At 47.1% G+C, this 17,526-nt stretch overlaps 1 protein-coding gene across 2 annotated transcripts in view; it reads right to left on the reverse strand.

Moving 5' to 3' along the window:
* The window catches only part of DUPD1 (dual specificity phosphatase and pro isomerase domain containing 1), a 32,192-nt gene extending 14,967 nt beyond the window's left edge, over positions 1-17,225 (reverse strand). Inside the window, exons 1-2 of one of the 2 annotated variants that reach the window (XM_027530896.1) lie at positions 16,958-17,225; positions 5,971-6,201 (exon numbers count right to left, since the gene is read on the reverse strand). In XM_027530896.1, the coding sequence (XP_027386697.1) occupies positions 5,971-6,167 (197 nt within the window). In that variant the 5' untranslated portion in view covers positions 6,168-6,201; positions 16,958-17,225. Of the gene's footprint in view, positions 1-5,970; positions 6,202-7,564; positions 7,587-16,957 lie in introns of those variants that run through there. The other variant, XM_027530897.1, reaches the window with a different exon arrangement.
* Between the last annotated feature and the right edge of the window lie 301 nt (positions 17,226-17,526).

The following is a 17,526-nucleotide window of genomic DNA, read 5'->3' on the forward strand; positions in this document are numbered from 1 at the left end:
TTTCCTTGCAAGGTTCTTGAAGAGTTGAGTGATGTTGATGATATTCAAGTTTCTTTGAAAGGTTAAAAGATAAATTCTGAACAAGGAGGAGGTGGCAAGCAACAGGAAGATGTACAACGAAATTTATTGGTGGTTAGCTCTGGGTAATGGGGTTATAGGGAATTTTACTGTTCTTCCTTTTGTCTGTGTTGTGTAAATTTTCAGTAATGAATGTGTCATATATTCACTTAGTGTTTAAATATATGCCAGGATTTTTATTGACATTCTATCCTTAGTTCTCAGGAGAGATTGACTGTCGCAAAAACCTAAGGTGGTCTCCGTGTTTTTAACTCCTTAGGAATCTCTCCATCATCTTCCCCACCCCACTAGGCTCTAGGCCTCCAAGGATTGAGGCTAAGTGGGAAAAGACAATGTGTAGAAGGCCTGGTTTCAAGACATCCCGTTGTATTAATGATTAGACAAGTCATTCGGCTAACCGTGAAAGGAAATGGTTGGCATTGCCGGGGGCCTTCGCTAAAATACTGCCACCCAGTGTGAGAAGGCCCAGTGGGGGCAGGACCTGTGGCACCTCTCCCCTAGCACCTTGCCCATGGCTGGTGCCCAGCTGTGCTTAGTCGCCTTTGGTACTTGGAGGCTCGGAGTCCAGATTTTCTGGCTCTTGCAGGTGACATTCAGCATGTTAAATTGTCAACCTTGGCTGTGCTTTCACTGCATCCTAGTCAAGCCGTGGCCCACCCTAAAAAAAGACAGTCAAATTTTAGCTCTACTTGGTGCCTCAAGGCTGAATTGCTTCTTTCTTTTTGAGGGGAAAGGTTGCAGCTGTCCGGGACCAGTGAGAGGTCCTGTCTCCATCTGAGGACTGTCTCAGCCACTGCTTTGCTTTCACCTCAGACCCTGATGCTGGGAAAGATTGAGGGCAAGAGGAGAAGGGGGTGACAGAGGTTGAGATGGTTGGATGGCATCATTGACTCAATGGATGTGAGTTTGAGCAAACTCCAGGAGATAGTGTAGGACAGGGGAGCCTGGTGTGCGGTAGTTCATGGGGTCACAAAGAGTCGGATACAACTTAGCGACTTAACAGCCCTCTCCAGCATCTTTGACCAACCAACCTTCGAGATGCCTCTGGCTTCAAAGGCTGATGGTCTCCTTGGGAGCAAAAAGGAGGAGAAAGAGTGACCCCTTGGCAAGCGAGCGCAGGCTGAGTGGGGCAGGTGCAGGCATTTGAAGAGTCAGGCTTGATGGGGAGAAGCTGCTGGCTGTCGATGGCCCTAAAAGGCAGACCTTGGAGGCGACTGTAATTTTAATAAAAATAGAGTCCTCGCCATTCAAGCAGCAGAGCAACTTCACAGAGCCCTGGCACTGGCTCACAGGACTGCCTCTGTTGTGAGAGGGAGGAGAGATTTCTCAATGATGCCTTGCTGTGGGGAGCCTGTCCTGCCTGGGAATTTGCAGTCACTTTGACTGTAGCCAGGATACTTGCCCTCCTGCTGACTGTCAGGGAGAAAAAAGAAAAAAAGATTTTGCTAAGCAAATGAAAGATGTGAATGAGATTAAAGTGAGAATATTTAAATTACAGAAATTTAGTGCTTTCAAGCGTCCTGAAGCACTTGTGAAGCACCCATTTAGGGACTGCTGATTGATAAGAGGTGATGAATTATTCTTATCTCATCATTGATGCCAGTCCCTGGTTCTCTGGAGGGCAACACTTGGTTAACCTAATTTGAATCTAATTTGAATGACTTAAAAGTAATAAAACAAGTATGTGCTTGAGCCTAATAAAGCCTAATTTATTTAATAAGACATTTCTTAAAGAATTTTACTTCAGAGCTGGAAGGGACCTTTGAAATTATCCCTTTATTTTACAAATAAAGAAACTGAGTCCCAGAACAATAAGTTGTTTTGCCAAAGGCCACACAGAGTGGCCACCCACACTGGGGCTTGAACTCTCTGCCTCAATCCCCGCTGGACTGGACAGCTTTTGCTGTACTCCACACTGTTCCTCCAGTTCCTACTTGGGGATTCAGACCCCCTACCAAGGCATGGGAGAGGGTGGCTATGCCTTGAGCCCTTGAGGGAGGAAAACTTCCCCATGAGGACATCCAAAAGGTGGCTGCCTAGGGGGGCCTACTGACCCCCAGCGCTGAGCCAGCGCACTTCACATCAACCACATCACTCTCCCATCTGTGACCTCTTCTTGCCAGGCTGTGGTGGTATTGGGCGGGGTGGGGGGGGGCATCTCTGCCCTCCCCAGGCTGGTAAGCAGTGGGAGCTTGGAGTCACCAGGCATCCCATTTGGTGATCCCCTTGGGATAAGCTAGGCATGAGAAAAGCTTTAGAAATTCTAGAACCCACAGGCTTGTAGGGCTTTGATGTGGCACTGCCCCCCCCCCCCACCCCGGCCTTTGGCCACCTGGGTCCCTGGAAGGCCGGGCCGGTGTCTGTGGAGGGAGCTGTCTGGAGGAGGCCCATTAGGAGGGACCTTCCTTCCAACCTGGCCTTGGGTTTATGATAGCATCTCATGGGAGAAATGTGACTGGGGGTGTTTTCTATCCCAGGGCTGCCCTTGACACACAGGGACCCTTAGTGGCAAAGTGTGATGACTGTTTTTTACCTTCTCTCACACTGTGAGGTGAGTTTCCAAAACCTGCCTGAACTCTAATAGTTCACACTCAGTGCTGGAAACTGCGCTCAGCATCCAATGTATTAAACCATCAAACCCACATCTTATAGGTAAAGAAATCGAAGCTCAGAAAGTGTGAGTGACATGCCTGAGGCCACATAGGAGTCAGTATTTGACCCAAACATTGTGCAAATGCCCAGCCATTCTGTTCTTGAGGTGAGAGGAGGGCAAAAGAGTGAGGTGCTTCTTGGGGATCAATCTGGTCCTTCCCCCATTTATGCCATGTTTTAGGATCAAATCTAAGGAAATAATCTTAAATATTAAAAATATATTTATACTTAAAGATGTCCACTGCAGCATTATTTATAAAAGCAAGAACATGAAAATGACTGCTATATCTAACAGTAGGAAAAGTGGTTAAATAAATGATAATTATGTCCATCTGATATATATAATTATAGTTATTATAATTAAGTATATGAGAAGTATATAATAAGGGGAAAGCTTTTGAATGATGCTGTGTGGAATAAAGACAAAGATAAGATGAATAATCCATATGATTGCAACTATTTTAAACCAAAAATAGCATATAGAAAGTCTAAGAGGAAATTACTCCAGTATTAACAGGAATGGCTTTGGCGTGGTGGACTTCAGTGATTGTTTTGGGAGATTCAAAAGTTTTCTTTAACATTAATCACTGTCTTATTATTAAAGCTAGTCTTTTTTAGCGCTTACTCTGTACTTGACAGCACACTAGTATTTGACGTTGTTGCTGTTGCTCAGTCACTCAGTCGTGTCTGACTCTGCGCCCTGCAGCACACCAGGGTTGCCTGTCCTTCACTGTCTCCCAGAGTTTGCTCAGACTCATGTCCATATATTATCTCAATCCATACACCCTTATGAAGAAAGTTCACTTGTCAACATATTATACCTAGGGAAATAAAGATGTCTATAACTTTATACAGTGAGTTTATATTACCTTTAAAATAGGAAAACAGTATATTTACTATACTTATTTAATAATATTAGAAGATATTCAGATCCCCCACACACACCTTTTATTGCTACTTCAGTATTAAACATTGTTGTCCATATATCCTTATGTATTGGTACTCTTATTTCTGTATGTTTCATTTCTTAAAGTGATATTTGGAGTCACAGTGTGTGCATACATTTTTTATTTTGAACTAATTCTAGACTCCCATAAAAGTTGCAGAAATAGGGACTTCCCTGGTGGTCCAGTGGTTAGGATTCCATTCTTAACTGCTAAGGCCTCAGATTCAGTCCCTGATTGGGGAACTAAGATCCCACAAGCCATGCAGTGAAAAAAAGTTGCAAAAGTAGTACAGAGATTATTTGGCAGGAAAAAAAAAAATACTAATACATGCTTCAACTTGGATGAACCTTGACAACAGGACGCTAAGCGTAAGAAGCCAGTCGTGAAAGGCCGTTCACGTGAAGTTCCCGGTTAGGTAGACTCATAGAAAGGGAGAGCAGGCTGGGGGTTTCTCAGGCTGGGGGGATATGGGGAATGGAGTGTGATTACTTAATGGGTTTGGGGTTTCCTTTTGAGGTGAGGAAAATGCTTTGAAATTAGATAGTGGTTGCACAGCTCTGTGAAATAATAAAACCACTGAACTGTATACTTTAAGAGGGCGAGTTTTACGGACTGTAAGTTATATCTCAATAATGCTATTATTTTCTAAAAAGTAAACAATGGAGACCCTATTTAGGACAGCCCAGGTTCCCCTAATGTTCACAACTGAGAGATGATGTGATAAATTATGGCACACCTATACTAAGGAACACTGAAAGTACAGAATCATTTAATTCCTTTTTTCCTGCTAAAATTATTTAAAAGAAATAAAAATCCTTTAAGTGTTTGCGTATGTTTCCTTATGTTTGCCATGATATACATAAAGTGAGCTTAATACTGGTTACTCAGGGCAGAATTAAGAGAGGACAAAGGGAGATTATGCAATTTGTGTTTAAAACTCTCTGTTTAGTTTAATTTAGTGTAAAAGGGCATAACATTTTTTTGTAACTTTTTCCATTTAAAATTAGTAAGAAAAAAAGAGGGATGCTGCCTCTGGATATCCCATGACTAGACATTTTTAAGCAGCAGTTATTGAAAATCACACATGAATGGGTCCTATGCCATCTGACTCCTTGGAGAGGTGAGTTGTAAACTGGAATCCTGGGGGTGGAGGGAGGAGCAGGAGCGCTAATCCGGATGAAAGCTTATGAGTTAGGCAAGACTGCTTTTGAATCCAGCTCTCAGCCACTTAACAAGCTGTGGACCTTGGGCCCATTATTTAGCTGCTCTGTGCCTCGGTTTCCTTATCTTTAAAATGGGAGTAATGAGATGACCTCTCACTGGGCTGTAGTGAAAATAAAGTCAGATCACTCATGCAAGATGCGTAGCCCAGTGCCTGGCGCAGAACAGTCAGTAAATGATAGGTCTTACTATTTTTATTTTCCTTCTGGCTCAGTGGTAAAGAATCTTCCTGCCAGTGCAGGAGACACAGATTTGATCCCTGGGTTGGGAATATCCCCTGGAGAAGGAAATGGCAACCCACTCCGGCAGTATTCTTGCCTAGGAAATCCCATCAACAGAGGAGCCTGGCATGGGGTCGCAAAAAGTCAGACATGACTTTTAATGACCACCACCACCACCAACATTACTGTTATCACTATTATTATTTACAGTAGGCACTTCCCATTTTTTTGAAGAGTGGGGCATGGTGGCTATAAAAATCTAAAGCAAGGGAAGTAACCTCAACTTTGCTAGGTCTATCACACTTCCTGATACAGAGGGTGATGTGCTCTTATGCCACCCACCTGAGAACTGACTTTATTCTTGCTTGTCTTATCCCCAGCTAAAAAAAGACTACATTTCTTAGCCTCTCTTGCAGCGAGGAGCAGGGGAAGTCTTTGGTGGACTTCCCTTCGGGAAGATGTCCTTTTCCTCTACCTTCGCATGGTCTGGATCCTACAGTTGGTGACAGGAGCCCTACTAGCAATGTCAGGTCATGAAGCAACCTTGAAGAAGGAAGCCACACCTGGGGGATGGTGGGGCCCAGGCGTGGGAGCCTGAGCTGCTGATGGCCCTGGAGTTGCCATGCCAGCTCTCCTTCCTCTCCACATCTTTTATGTGAGACACACCAACCGCTATCTTACTTAAGCCCCTTTTCTGAGTTTTCTGTAATAGGAAAATAAACCTAGCCCTAACTGATAAAGAGTTCTCTCAGAACCAACCTGGAAAGCAAGAGCTCTTGGTGGGAAGGTAGCAAGGGCTGTGACCTGGGAAGGGCTGGCTACCAAACGTGAGGCTGAATCTGGGCACTTACTCATCGCCGATGTAGAGCTTGGGCCAGACCTCGTTGACGTGGGTGTACTGGGGACTGCCTTTCCAGAAGAGACGCTCCAGCTCGAAGGCTCCAGGAGTACAGTAATCCTCAGCCTCCCCCTCCTCCACCTTCGGCAGCAGCTTCTTGGCAGATGGGTAGACGTTCTTGAGGCCTGTCTTCGATTCTCCGGATGTCATTTTGGAGCCAAGGGATTTTCTTTCCTTTCTGCAGCTGGTCATGAGAGAGGATCAGGGTTGGGGTTAGCAGGGACAGAGTTGGGTAAAAGCTAATCTGAAGATGTGGCAGGAATCTCCCCGCTTGCTCTGATCCTCCTTCCTTTTCCTAGGTTATGGAGGTCAACAAGGAAGGTCATGATGGCAGTTAACACTTCCCTGACATTCCAGTCCCCTGCAGAGCAAGCATGCTACATGCCCTCTGACATGGGCATATGGTACAGACCCAGGACAGACTTTGGGTCTAAGAAATCCCTGCAGGCAGCCTGTTCTTTGCCATCTTTCTTTTAGATTTTTCCCCTTTGTTGGTGCCTACTCTTTCCTTTATGTGACTTGAGTCTGCAGGCTGAGGCCATTTTGAGCATGAACAAGAAGGCCCAGAAGGTCCCTGGCCTTCCAGACCCATGGTATTCAGTGTCTGCAGAGAGCTGTCGTCCAGTGGAAAGGGCACATCTGGGGATCCAGAACCTGTGAGGTCTGGGCAGCCAGGCATTTCCAGGGTTTCAGAAGCCTTGGGGTGGGAGGAAACTTGGCTGTGTGAGGGTTTGTCAACTTGTTAGAAGGTTGAACACAACATTGGCCACTCTCAAACTAGGAGGCTGGCAGTTGTGTTAATTTAGTGGTCATCCAGAAGAGACATTCCAAGCTAGAAAGCTGTGTCTGCAGATCAGGATGTTTGTAGAGCTTGTCAGCCTCTGTGAATAGAATGTGTGTGAACAGTTTCCATTGTCCCCAAGGAAGTGAATCTCCGTGGAATTGGGCACCGTGTGTTCTGTGGGCTGGGTGACCAATACACTCAGGCAGCCTGGGAAGGGAGGTTGTACTCACAGTGCTGGGAAACTGTAGGGAAAGAAGAAGGGGTGGAGTCACTGAGAAACTCATGGACGAGAAATGGGGAGGGAATGCTATTCATATATTTAACAGATCCTTATGTAGCACTTAATGTGTGCCAGGCACTATTCCAAGTGCTTTACAATTATTAACTCATTTAATCTTAACAACCCGAATTAATAGGTGCTGTGATTATCTTCATTTTGGAGATGAGGAACACTGTAAATTGAGGATGTTTGTAATAGGTGATCTTAGTCTTCTGAGAAAAAAATAATTGCCATGGGCTCACCCGGTGGTCTAGCAGTTAAGAATCCACCTGCCAATACAGGGGACACAGGTTTGATCCCTGGTCTCAGAAGATCCCACATGCAGCGAGCAACTGAGCCCGTACACCACAACTACTGAACCTGTACTGAGCCCACGAGCCCCAACTACTGAAGCCTGAGTACCCTAGAGCCCATGGTCTGCAACAAGAGAAGCCACCACAATGAGAAACCCATGCACTGCCACGAAGAATAGCCCCCACTCACCACAACTAGTTAAAGTTCACACGTAGCAATGAGGACCCAGCGCTGCCAAAAATAAATAAATGAAGGAATAAATATATATTTTTTTAATTGCCGAGAGGGCAGGGGTCAGAGTGGAGGATACAGCATGAGGAGGGGCAGGCCCCAGGGACTTAAAAATGTAAAAAATCCCTGGGAACGTCAAAGACCAGTAGCATCCTATTGAAAGGACCCAGAGCACATCTCGGAGAGGCTCCCACTTATCAAAAATGGGACAGTTTGAACATGAATAACAAAAACAACTGCAGCTGATAGAAACATGTCAAGCACTTAAGTCGTGATGATACGTAAAATAATCATTCACTGTTAGAAGATGCTAGGGAACCAGCTCATTGTGAAGACAGGTCAATAAACAGAATCTAGCATTTGTTGTTCCTTTCTGATACAAACGCTACTACTGGGTAGATGAGGGGAATTTTCTTTTATAGAAGAACTTGAATAGAGAAGGAAGAAAGCACCATTTTACATCACCTGAGGAGCTAATGGATGCAGGAGCTGAGCACTGACAGCTGTGACCTAAGAAGTGACAATCAGACGCTACGGGCCTTCTGATGGAGAAACACACCGCCACCACCACAGAAGGCGTTTCACCAAAGGAAGAGCTGGATCTTTGATCAGAGTCCTCAGAGGCTAGATCTAGCAACTGCTTTGCAGGAGATTCAGAGGACAGTTAAATTATACCTCGGGGTCTGATCTTCTGGAAATATGTAGTGAAATGTTCACGGATGAAATGATATAATGTCTGGGATTTGCTTCAAAAATAATACCACTGGAAAATGTAATATATTGTGTATGGGGTGAGGGGAATGGATAGAGGTGTGATGAGGAAGGATTTGCCAAGGATGAGGGCTGCAGGTAGTCACTGTTACTCTCTGTATGCATGAAAGTTTACATTAATTTTTTTTTTTTTTAGAAGAAAGGGGCTGAAACTACTGCTCTGGGAAGTTTGATTCAGCCAAGTTGACAGTAGATGAATTAAAGGATCACTGGCTAGCAGTCTTTGGTGATCATGGGAGGTCAGGATCTGTGACTTTTTCCTGCAGGACCCTGAGTGGAGGGGTGGGGGCAGTGGGCTGCAGAGGCCTCTCTTTGGAGTCTGTGGAAGTGTGATCTAAAGGCTACCTCCCACAGAATCATCTGGCTCTTGCAGATTCATGAGTTGTACCCTGAACCAGGGTGGTGTCTAGGAGTCTGTATTTTAACAAACTCCCAAGTGAGTCTCATGCTAACTAAAGTTTGATAATAATTGCCCAAGTATGTGGTTCAAGAGTCAAGGAGCTGTTGAGTCAATAGAAGGGTAGGAAGGGTGCTCAGTATGCTTTTCCTTGTTCTCATTGAAGTGCAGACCCAAGTCTTTAGCCCCGAATAAGGATGTGGGACTGGGACAAGAGAGGGGCTAGATAGCCTTTTGCCGAGGTTCCCTGAAGATGCTCCTTTGTGTTGTTTGCAGCCTCAGTGTCTGACGTGTAAGAGGGGATCAGAAAGTATTTATTGAATGAGGGAATGGCCTAGGGAGTGAATGGAAGGAGTGAATGGATGACCGAGGGCAGTGAATAAGACTGGGGGCTTGTGCTAGGGGCTTAGTGGAGTTGATGGGGCAGGAAGGAGCCTTGGGCTAATTTGGAGGAGGACGGAAGGTGAGTGAGGAGCAGAACACAGGATGGACAGTCCCCTGCAGCAGGGAGTTGCTCAGACCCGATCTCTGCTCTGGGGCATGGCTGCTGGCATTTGCAGTCACCAGGAAGGCGTTATTTCAAGGAATGGATGGAAACGTCTGTGGAGGAACCAGCACAGGCACCCAGTCTCCTGAGAGTGTAAGCATACTCTGCCTGCTGCAGGCCTGAGGTGCTTTAATTTTGAGAGGTCTGGAGCTCAGCTTGTCCATGGCACCAGCTCTTCCTGTTTAACAGTGAGTCACAGCTGGGAACTGAAATGTGAAGGTTTGAGCCATTTTGAACCCTGACTGCTACCAAAGTAGGCTTCAGAAGATGGGATTTTAGGGAGATGCTGAAGTAACTGCATTCTGAACCCTCTGCCTGCCTCCTTTGATCACTGAAGCTGACCTCACCCTTGCTGAGGCTTGTCCTCCTTCATTATACTGTGGAGGGAGCCATCCCCATCCCTGTGCTGAAAGCCTCGGCTGGATTTCCAGACAGAAGCGGAAGTGGTGTGGTCTACCCAGAGCAGCTTGGCACGCAGAGGGAGCTCTGGGATCTATTATCCTCCAGCATGTAGATTGAATGGGGGGGAGAGAACAAAGCACAGAGCCGTCCAGAAACCACAGACCTGTAATCTTTCCAAATCCTGAAGGCGGCTTGTGTGCATCTCTCTGCATGGCTCCCAAATCTCTGGATCTCATAGAGGCCAGGAGCGTCTGTTTCCCAGATCACAGCCAAAGTGGAAGGGAAAGACAAACCTGCTCTGTTTGGTTTCCATAGATTTGACCTAAAGATTAACTGCCAAGGTCTCAATGACACATACAATATCAATCACAGGCTAAATGTCATAATGAGAGCTGGGCAGGTTGTCAAGAGAGGCCTCCAGGTTCCTGTTACAGCTTCATATTGAAAGGTTTGGTCCCAGGAAATCAAATGTCAACTTGATGGCTACTTGGCCTTTATTTGCAGCATCAGCTTGCCTCTTCTCAAAGGATGATAGACTCAGGCTCCTTCCTGGAGGGGCCAGGCAGATAACAGAGGAGTTAAGTGCATTGGGTGTTAAAGAATAAAACAAGCAAAAGTCCAACTATTGGCCTCAGGTAGGAGCACTGGAAAAGACTCTGATGCTGGGAAGGATTGGGGGCAGGAGGAGAAGGGGACGGCAGAGGATGAGATGGCTGGATGGCATCACTGACTCGATGGACGTGAGTCTGAGTGAACTCCGGGAGATGGTGATGGACAGGGAGGCCTGGCGTGCTGCGATTCATGGGGTCGCAAAGAGTCGGACACGACTGAGCGACTGAACTGGACTGAACTGAGGAGGCATCAGGGAGTGGTGCAGACTGTGGCACAGTACGAGCAAACGGCCCCACTGAAGGGGGCAGCAGCTTGCCATTCCATGTGGGAATGCAAGCCCATATTGTCATTTTTATGAAAAGTCAGAAAGCCAGAGTTTTGTGCAAAATCAGCTGATGTAAAAAATTTAAGTCAGTAGGCAGCTGCACTAGAGACTGGTCTTGTCCTGTTCCATTCCTCAGTTTGGATCACTGCAGTGGACAGCTCCGTTATACACAAAAGACTTCGTCCCTCAAGCCCCTTTATTTCCCTGATTGAGGGTATTTTCTGGTCTTTGCACTGATCCTGTTTATTGAAGCACCTCACAACAACTTGTTCTCAAACCCTGGTTTTAGGGTCGGCCTTGGAGGGAACCCAACTAAGATACCTGATCTTAAAACATTCTTAAGACACTGTGATCTTAAAACATTCAAAGACACTGTGATAACAGAGAACGCAGAGACTGAGTGGTACTTGACCTATGAGGCCCAAGCGCCGCTTCCCTCTGTGAAACAGTAGCCTTGCTTTGAGAAACTATTTCCAGGAATAATCAAAATTGGGATCCCTCGTTAATCCTGACTCCATGTCAGATTTTTCAGTGGTACAGCTTGTGTTTGATTAAAGGTTTCCCTTGCCAGTGAAGAAGGGCTAAAGCTGAATTTAGAAATATAATTTTGACACCATGATTTGACTTTATGTAAAAAAAAATTTTTATGGAATTTAGGATTAACATAAGCACATGACTCTATACAAAGTAGATAACCAGGGACCTACCATATAGCACAGGAAACTATGCTCTATGTCTTATAATAATCTATAAGGGAAAGAATCTGAAAAAAAATGTATATATGTATATTCTTTTATATAACTGAATCACGGTACTGTACACCTAAAACTAACAATATTGTAAATCAAGTATACTTCAATTAAAAAAACTTTATATTTTATATATATATATATATATATATATATATATATTTTTTTTTTTTTTTTTTTTAACTAGGGAAAAAATCACCAAATACTGTAAACAAGTAGCAGGACTCAGAAAGATATTTTTGTGTGTCTTCTATTTTGGGATTCTTTATAAATAATCATATTTTATAAGAAATAACCACATCTGTATTTTTTCACTGTGCTGGCCAAATAGAACAGTCTGGGCTGGAAGCTACTTGTGACTTTTGATTTATGATTTCCACTTCATCTGACTTGCCTCCAGGGCCTGGCTGTTTCCTGGGGCTCCTCTACCTCTCTGTCCCTCTCTCCCCACATTCACTGGCTGGTGGCCCTCCTGTACTCTCACAGCCTCAGCAGTCACTGAGGACTCGAATCTACATGTCTCATCCTTCCTGAGCTTTGCCTTCTTTGATAAAATGGAACTGTAACAAGAGGGTGAAGATGCTTCAAAAACAAACACTTAACCTGGATTCTTTTGCTTTCTAAGGTGGAGGATGGAAGGAGCATCATTCATTTCAGCAGGAAACTTGAGTATCTAAGTGGACCCCCTTGAGCCTGCAGAGATTGGCCAGGTAGCCATGTCCAGGAGTGAGAGCCACAGAATAGGCCTCCCGATTAACCAAAAAACACCATTGAAGGATCCTTTTGATGGGGAAAAGGTGAGTCCTAAAGCATATTTCAGAAAGTGATGGAGTGAACAAAAAGCTAAATTATTCTGTACAAGAAAGCAAGGGGAGTTCTGAGCCTCTAGAACATCCCCAGAGCGGGTGTGAGGGGACTGCTGTAGGCTGTGGGAGGCAGGGCTTGGGAGCCAGGTGAGGAGCATCCAGGGCACACAGCCACAGGATTCCTCAGAACAGGGATCCCCATGCTAAACTCTGTGGTTGCAGAGTCGGACATGGCTGAGTGACTGAATAGCAACTGACTATATCAGTCTTCCCAGTGGCTCAGTGCTAAAGAGTCCTCCTCCAATGCTGGAGACGTGGGTTTCATCCATGGGTCAGGAAGACCCCCTGGAGAAGGAAATGGCACCTCACTCCAGTATTCTTGCCTGGGAGATGCCAGGGGCAGAGGAACCTGGCAGGCTACAGTCTATGGGATCGCAAAAGAGTTGGACATGACTCAGCGACTAAACAACCACTGGCTCTGTCAGCCCTCTCGTTGTCACCCTGAAACTTCAGTGAACCTGTTAGATGGTACAGACTGCTGTGTTTGCTGTGGTTTTGAGAAATCAAAGGGGAAGAGGCTTGTGTTGGTGGAGAGAAGAGACCAAAGTGTGTGAAGCAGCATGTATAGTCTGATTCTGTTCTTGTACAAAAATACATTTCACCAAAACATTAACACTAAGCATATGCTTATTTTGAATGATGAAATTATATGAGCTTATTCTTTTTTCTAAGGAGCCATCTTTTCTAAGGTCTCTTGTGATGAACATAGAATACTTGAGAGTGTATGGCGCGGGGGAAAGCCTGTGAAGGTTCTGTTTGAGAACTGTTCTGGGTGTTGTACATGCACTTTCTAAACCTGTGGACTGAAGGTACAGACAGGTGGCCTCAGGACAAGGCCTGACCAGGAGTTCCTGCCATGACACACAGCACCGAGCACCTTCCAGGCTATGTGAATTTCCCAGTGGCAGGGCTGTAGCCTTCGTGAGCCCTCTGGTGGCAGAGCCAGGCCTAGGTCACGTCACCGAGTCATTCTGGTCCTTCAGTGCTTCCCGGAAAACCAGAAGTGAGTCAAGTTTTGTGGGTTCTGAAGTGTATACAGTTTCTTTAAGAAAAAGAAAACCCAATAGGTGCAGGGACTTAGAAGAGGCCAGTGCAAGTGTGGGGTGTTGACTCTTTGGGGGTAACTCTACCTCTGAAGGAAGCTTGCTTCCCAAGCTTCCCTTGGACTGGAGACAGACCTCAGGTGGAGAGGGCAGCATCCATCCCCGTCCCTTGGGACTCTCTGACTCTGCTGAGCCTGGTCTTGGTTAGGCTGATTCGGCCAGCATCAGGGCTGCTTTTTGACTTCACCTCAGAAGTTAGGCCTGGCCCTGCTCACCCCCACAATCCACCATATTCCTCTGTTAAGTGCCAGGCCTGGGCTGGGCCAGAGAGGTCTCTGCCTTCTACAAGTTTCTGGTCTAGTAGAACAGTTTATAATTTAATCTTCTAAAAATGAATCCTCTTCCTTTGAAGGTATCCTGTATTTATGGACATAACATATTTACCTTCCTAAATGCGTTGGGCTCTTGGGGAAAGTTAGTCATGACACCACCCAAGTTGGGCTTGGAATATGCCTTGAAAGAAGGGGTAGAGTAAAAATGTTATTGTGGTTGGGAAAATTACTCTATTAGGAGAGTAATACCTACCACCAGGGTACGTGGAAGGGCAGAATTTGGCAGCAGTATATGTATATGAATATACATGTTTTTAATTTACCGCAAGTCATGCTTGTCTTTATGCATCTTAAATCTGCGAAAATGATCCCAACTAGGAAATAAAAGTTGTGGGATTTTTAAAATATTAAAACCTGGACGTGAAAACCCTAGGAATTTTTTGTTGCCTATAATTTAATTCCTCATATATCAGACACAACCCAAGTTTAACAGATTTTTCTTTTCCTTTTGGATTCTGGCAAATATGTTAATAGGAGGCAATTATGTGAATTAATGTAAAATCCTTTTATTAAAAAAAACAGAGAAGGCTTCATTTAAAGAGGTAATTTAATATTCCTTCTAAGATGGGGTTGATGTCATTAACTTGTTTGATTAACTCTTCAAATGGTTTCAAAGTGCTTCAGGGTGGTAATTTATGAACTCCTAATTGATTTTTTTCAGTCTTGGTTTGGCAGAGTTGGGCCTCCCGGAAACCGTGAGGAGGCTGGAGGGCCACATGCAGCTTCCTTCCCAGACAAGGGGGCCGGCCGGGGTTGCCTTGACCTCCACGACCAGCCCCACAGGGGAGAGGAGGCTGTGGTACAGGGACCGCAAGAGCCTCTGACCGAGCAGTGGTGGTGTAAACGCTGCAGGCGGTTACACAGCTCATGAATTCAGGAATAGCTGGCCTTTTAGCCCCTCTCTTTCAAGGGTCACTTCCCATTATGTGCCACCTCAAAATGTGAGGCTTCCTCGTGATGGGGGAAGATGTGGGGGTAGACTGTGGGGGTGCAGCTCTCACCATGGTCTCACCCCACCCACTTGCCATCCGCACCACTCTCACTCACTGGGTCCACCTCTCTGTGCTGTGCAGAGGAGGCTTTAGGCCGTGTGAAGGCTGTAGGCCAAGCTCCCACCTCTTACAGTTGCTAACACTGTGTTAGGAGCTAAGTTCTGAGCCCAGAACGCGTTAGGAATAGGGGTAGAGCTGGGGGCCAAAGGTCTCTTGGGGGGTAGTCGTGGCAGACAGGATGGGGCATTAATACGTCTGAACATCCTCCTCTGGGTGATGGGGCTCCTTTGCTCATGGGTGAGCAAAAAAAAGCTCACATAAAAGCAGAGCTTTGGGGAGGAGGAGAAAGGTCTCTCTCCAATTTGTTAATATCTGGTGCCCATGCCAGGCTGCGATGAGACTTGATCCCCTATTTGCTGTGGAAGTGGTGGGTCCAGAACCATGGAGGGTCACCTGCCCTGGAGTCAGGCTGGAGGGGACGCACAGAGCTCTGCCTCCTGACACCAGGACCTGGAGTGGCCTTGTGCAGGCGGGAGTTCAGGCAACGAGGGAAGTGGGTGAGGTGTCCCCCACCCCCACCTCACGGAGGGCCACCTGAGCACAGTGGCTACGTGGCCAGGCTCTGAGGCACACTGGCCTCGCTGTGGTCTGGGCTGTGTGATTCTGGAAAAGCTACTCCAAGGCTTTGTGTCTCAGTGTGCTTATCTGAAGTGAAGGTGACAAGGCACATCCCTCCCCGGGCTGCTGCGGTCCAAGTAGTAGGTACATGGCCATGTGACTACCTAGAAGACAGGCTCTCTGAGCTGCGCCTCACATGTGGCCAGCCAGGACCCCTTGCCAACTCACAGGGTTGCAGTGTCTGGAGAAGGCCAGCCCTGGCTCCAGGGAGTGCAAGCTGCCCCCTCCCCAAGTGGACTCAGCTGGGCGTCACCAGGGTGACAGGAAACACAACTAAGCCCCCGGCCTCAGGGTCCCCTCTGCCCCTTGTCCCCTGTGAGGCTGTCAGCAGCCACTGGAAATCCACCCTCAGTTAGGACTCAGGGTCCCCTCCAGTCCAGTGCCACCCTAGGACCGACATGCCCCCAGCAAGGGCTTCCAGCTCGTCAGATAGTGGAGGGCCATCGCCCCAACCCCCCAGCATGGATCTGTTTTTGCCCCTGAAGAGTCCCTGACCTCCCCCTGACTCCTCAGACCCTCTCCCACGTCCCACCTCCCCCTCCAGGCCCAAGCTTGTTCCCCTGTACAGGATTCAGCTCAGAAGCCCTTTACGTGCTGTTGGCAAATGTCATTTGGTGGGAACAAAATGCTTCTGTTGTGAAGAAGACAAAGACGAGGTCACGATGGAAGGTTCAGGGCATAAGAACACAGACCGAGTACAGAGCCCCTCAGATGCTGGGCCTTTAGTGGGGCGGCTTCTCCACACACACACCTTGCACCTTCCCCCATCTTACTTGAAGTGTTTCCCCTTGGAATGTTCTCAGATTTCCTCAACACTCAGAGTCCCCCACTCCCAACTCTTGGGTCCAGGCCCGTGAGGGGCCACTAGGGCCACAGAACAAGGGCCCAGGGTCTAATGGGAGAGCCTTGGTCTGAGATACAGGACATGGTCCCACCTTCCTGCCTATAGGCGCTGGTGTCTTGGTCCAGAGGCCAAGTCCCTCAGTGACCCAGTCTCCTCGTCTCTACCAGAGCAATCATCCCCAACCCCACCCTCCCACCAGGACAAGAAAAAGCTTCAAAAATAACCACTCTGTCCAAATGATGTTTAGGATTACCGAGGACACAGGAAGCGTTCTCATCCACAGGGTTTGAGGACTTAGTTGTAATTTGTGCTGCCCCACGCTTGATGTGAGTCACCATGGGTGTCTCCATTTCCCTCCCCCCCACCTCCTGCTGAGGTTTTTTTCCCCTCTACTGGCTAAATGGATAAATGCAGAACCTTGCTGGAATATGATATGTGAGGCAATGCATCCAGTGCCTCAGAAGGGCCCGATGAGATTTAACCCACCCTATTATCCTTTAGAAATGGTCATTCAACTGGAAGCTTAGATTTAGAGGAAGAGAAGTGGAGAAAATTTCTTGGGAGTCTTTAGGGAAAGACGGAGCAAGAAGCCTGTCAAACTGAGAAGATGTCAGCTGGTGTCTGCTGTTCCAGAGACCAGGTGGAAAGGGGTCCTCTGATCCCCACACCCGGGACCCCAAAGAACACTCGACTGAACCCAAGAGATGCCAGTCTCCCCACCAGAGGGCCTTACCTGTGCGTACTGGGTCCTGGCCGGGTCAGGAGGCGCTGGTCCGTGGGGCGTGTGGCGGCCGCACACCCAGCCACTCTGGCATCCAAGAGCCTATTTTTAGGGTCAGATCTGCTGACGCTGACCTTGTGTTCTGCCCAGTCTGTGAGGAGACCTGTGGCATCTGCTTGCAAAATGATTTGCCAGTGTGACCTGAAACCCTTGACTTTGGGAGTCCTGTACCTGGAGCATACACGCTTGTCCCCAGCCCAGCCACGGAGGCGGGACACATGGCCACTAACGCGGGGACAGGCAGGGGGATTTCCTGGCTTTGTTTTCTTGGGATGGATGAGGCCAGGTGCCTGCGGGGCCCTGCCTGGGGCTCTGTCCTGGAGCAGCTGGAATGGGGGTGTTTTGCAAGCTGGCACAGTGCCTGTGCAAGGGCAGGGGGCCTCCAGCCTGGAGAACTCTTCACTCCAGTATTTTCTGGGAGTTTGTGGAGCTGTCTCTGAGGAGTGAATGGAATGGTTGCCACATCATGCAGGGTGATCAGTGAACCACATCCATCTTCCAGAGAAACTGGGAGCTTGGGT

This window comes from Bos indicus x Bos taurus, chromosome 28 (genome assembly GCF_003369695.1).
Source record: "Bos indicus x Bos taurus breed Angus x Brahman F1 hybrid chromosome 28, Bos_hybrid_MaternalHap_v2.0, whole genome shotgun sequence".
NCBI lineage: Eukaryota > Metazoa > Chordata > Mammalia > Artiodactyla > Bovidae > Bos > Bos indicus x Bos taurus.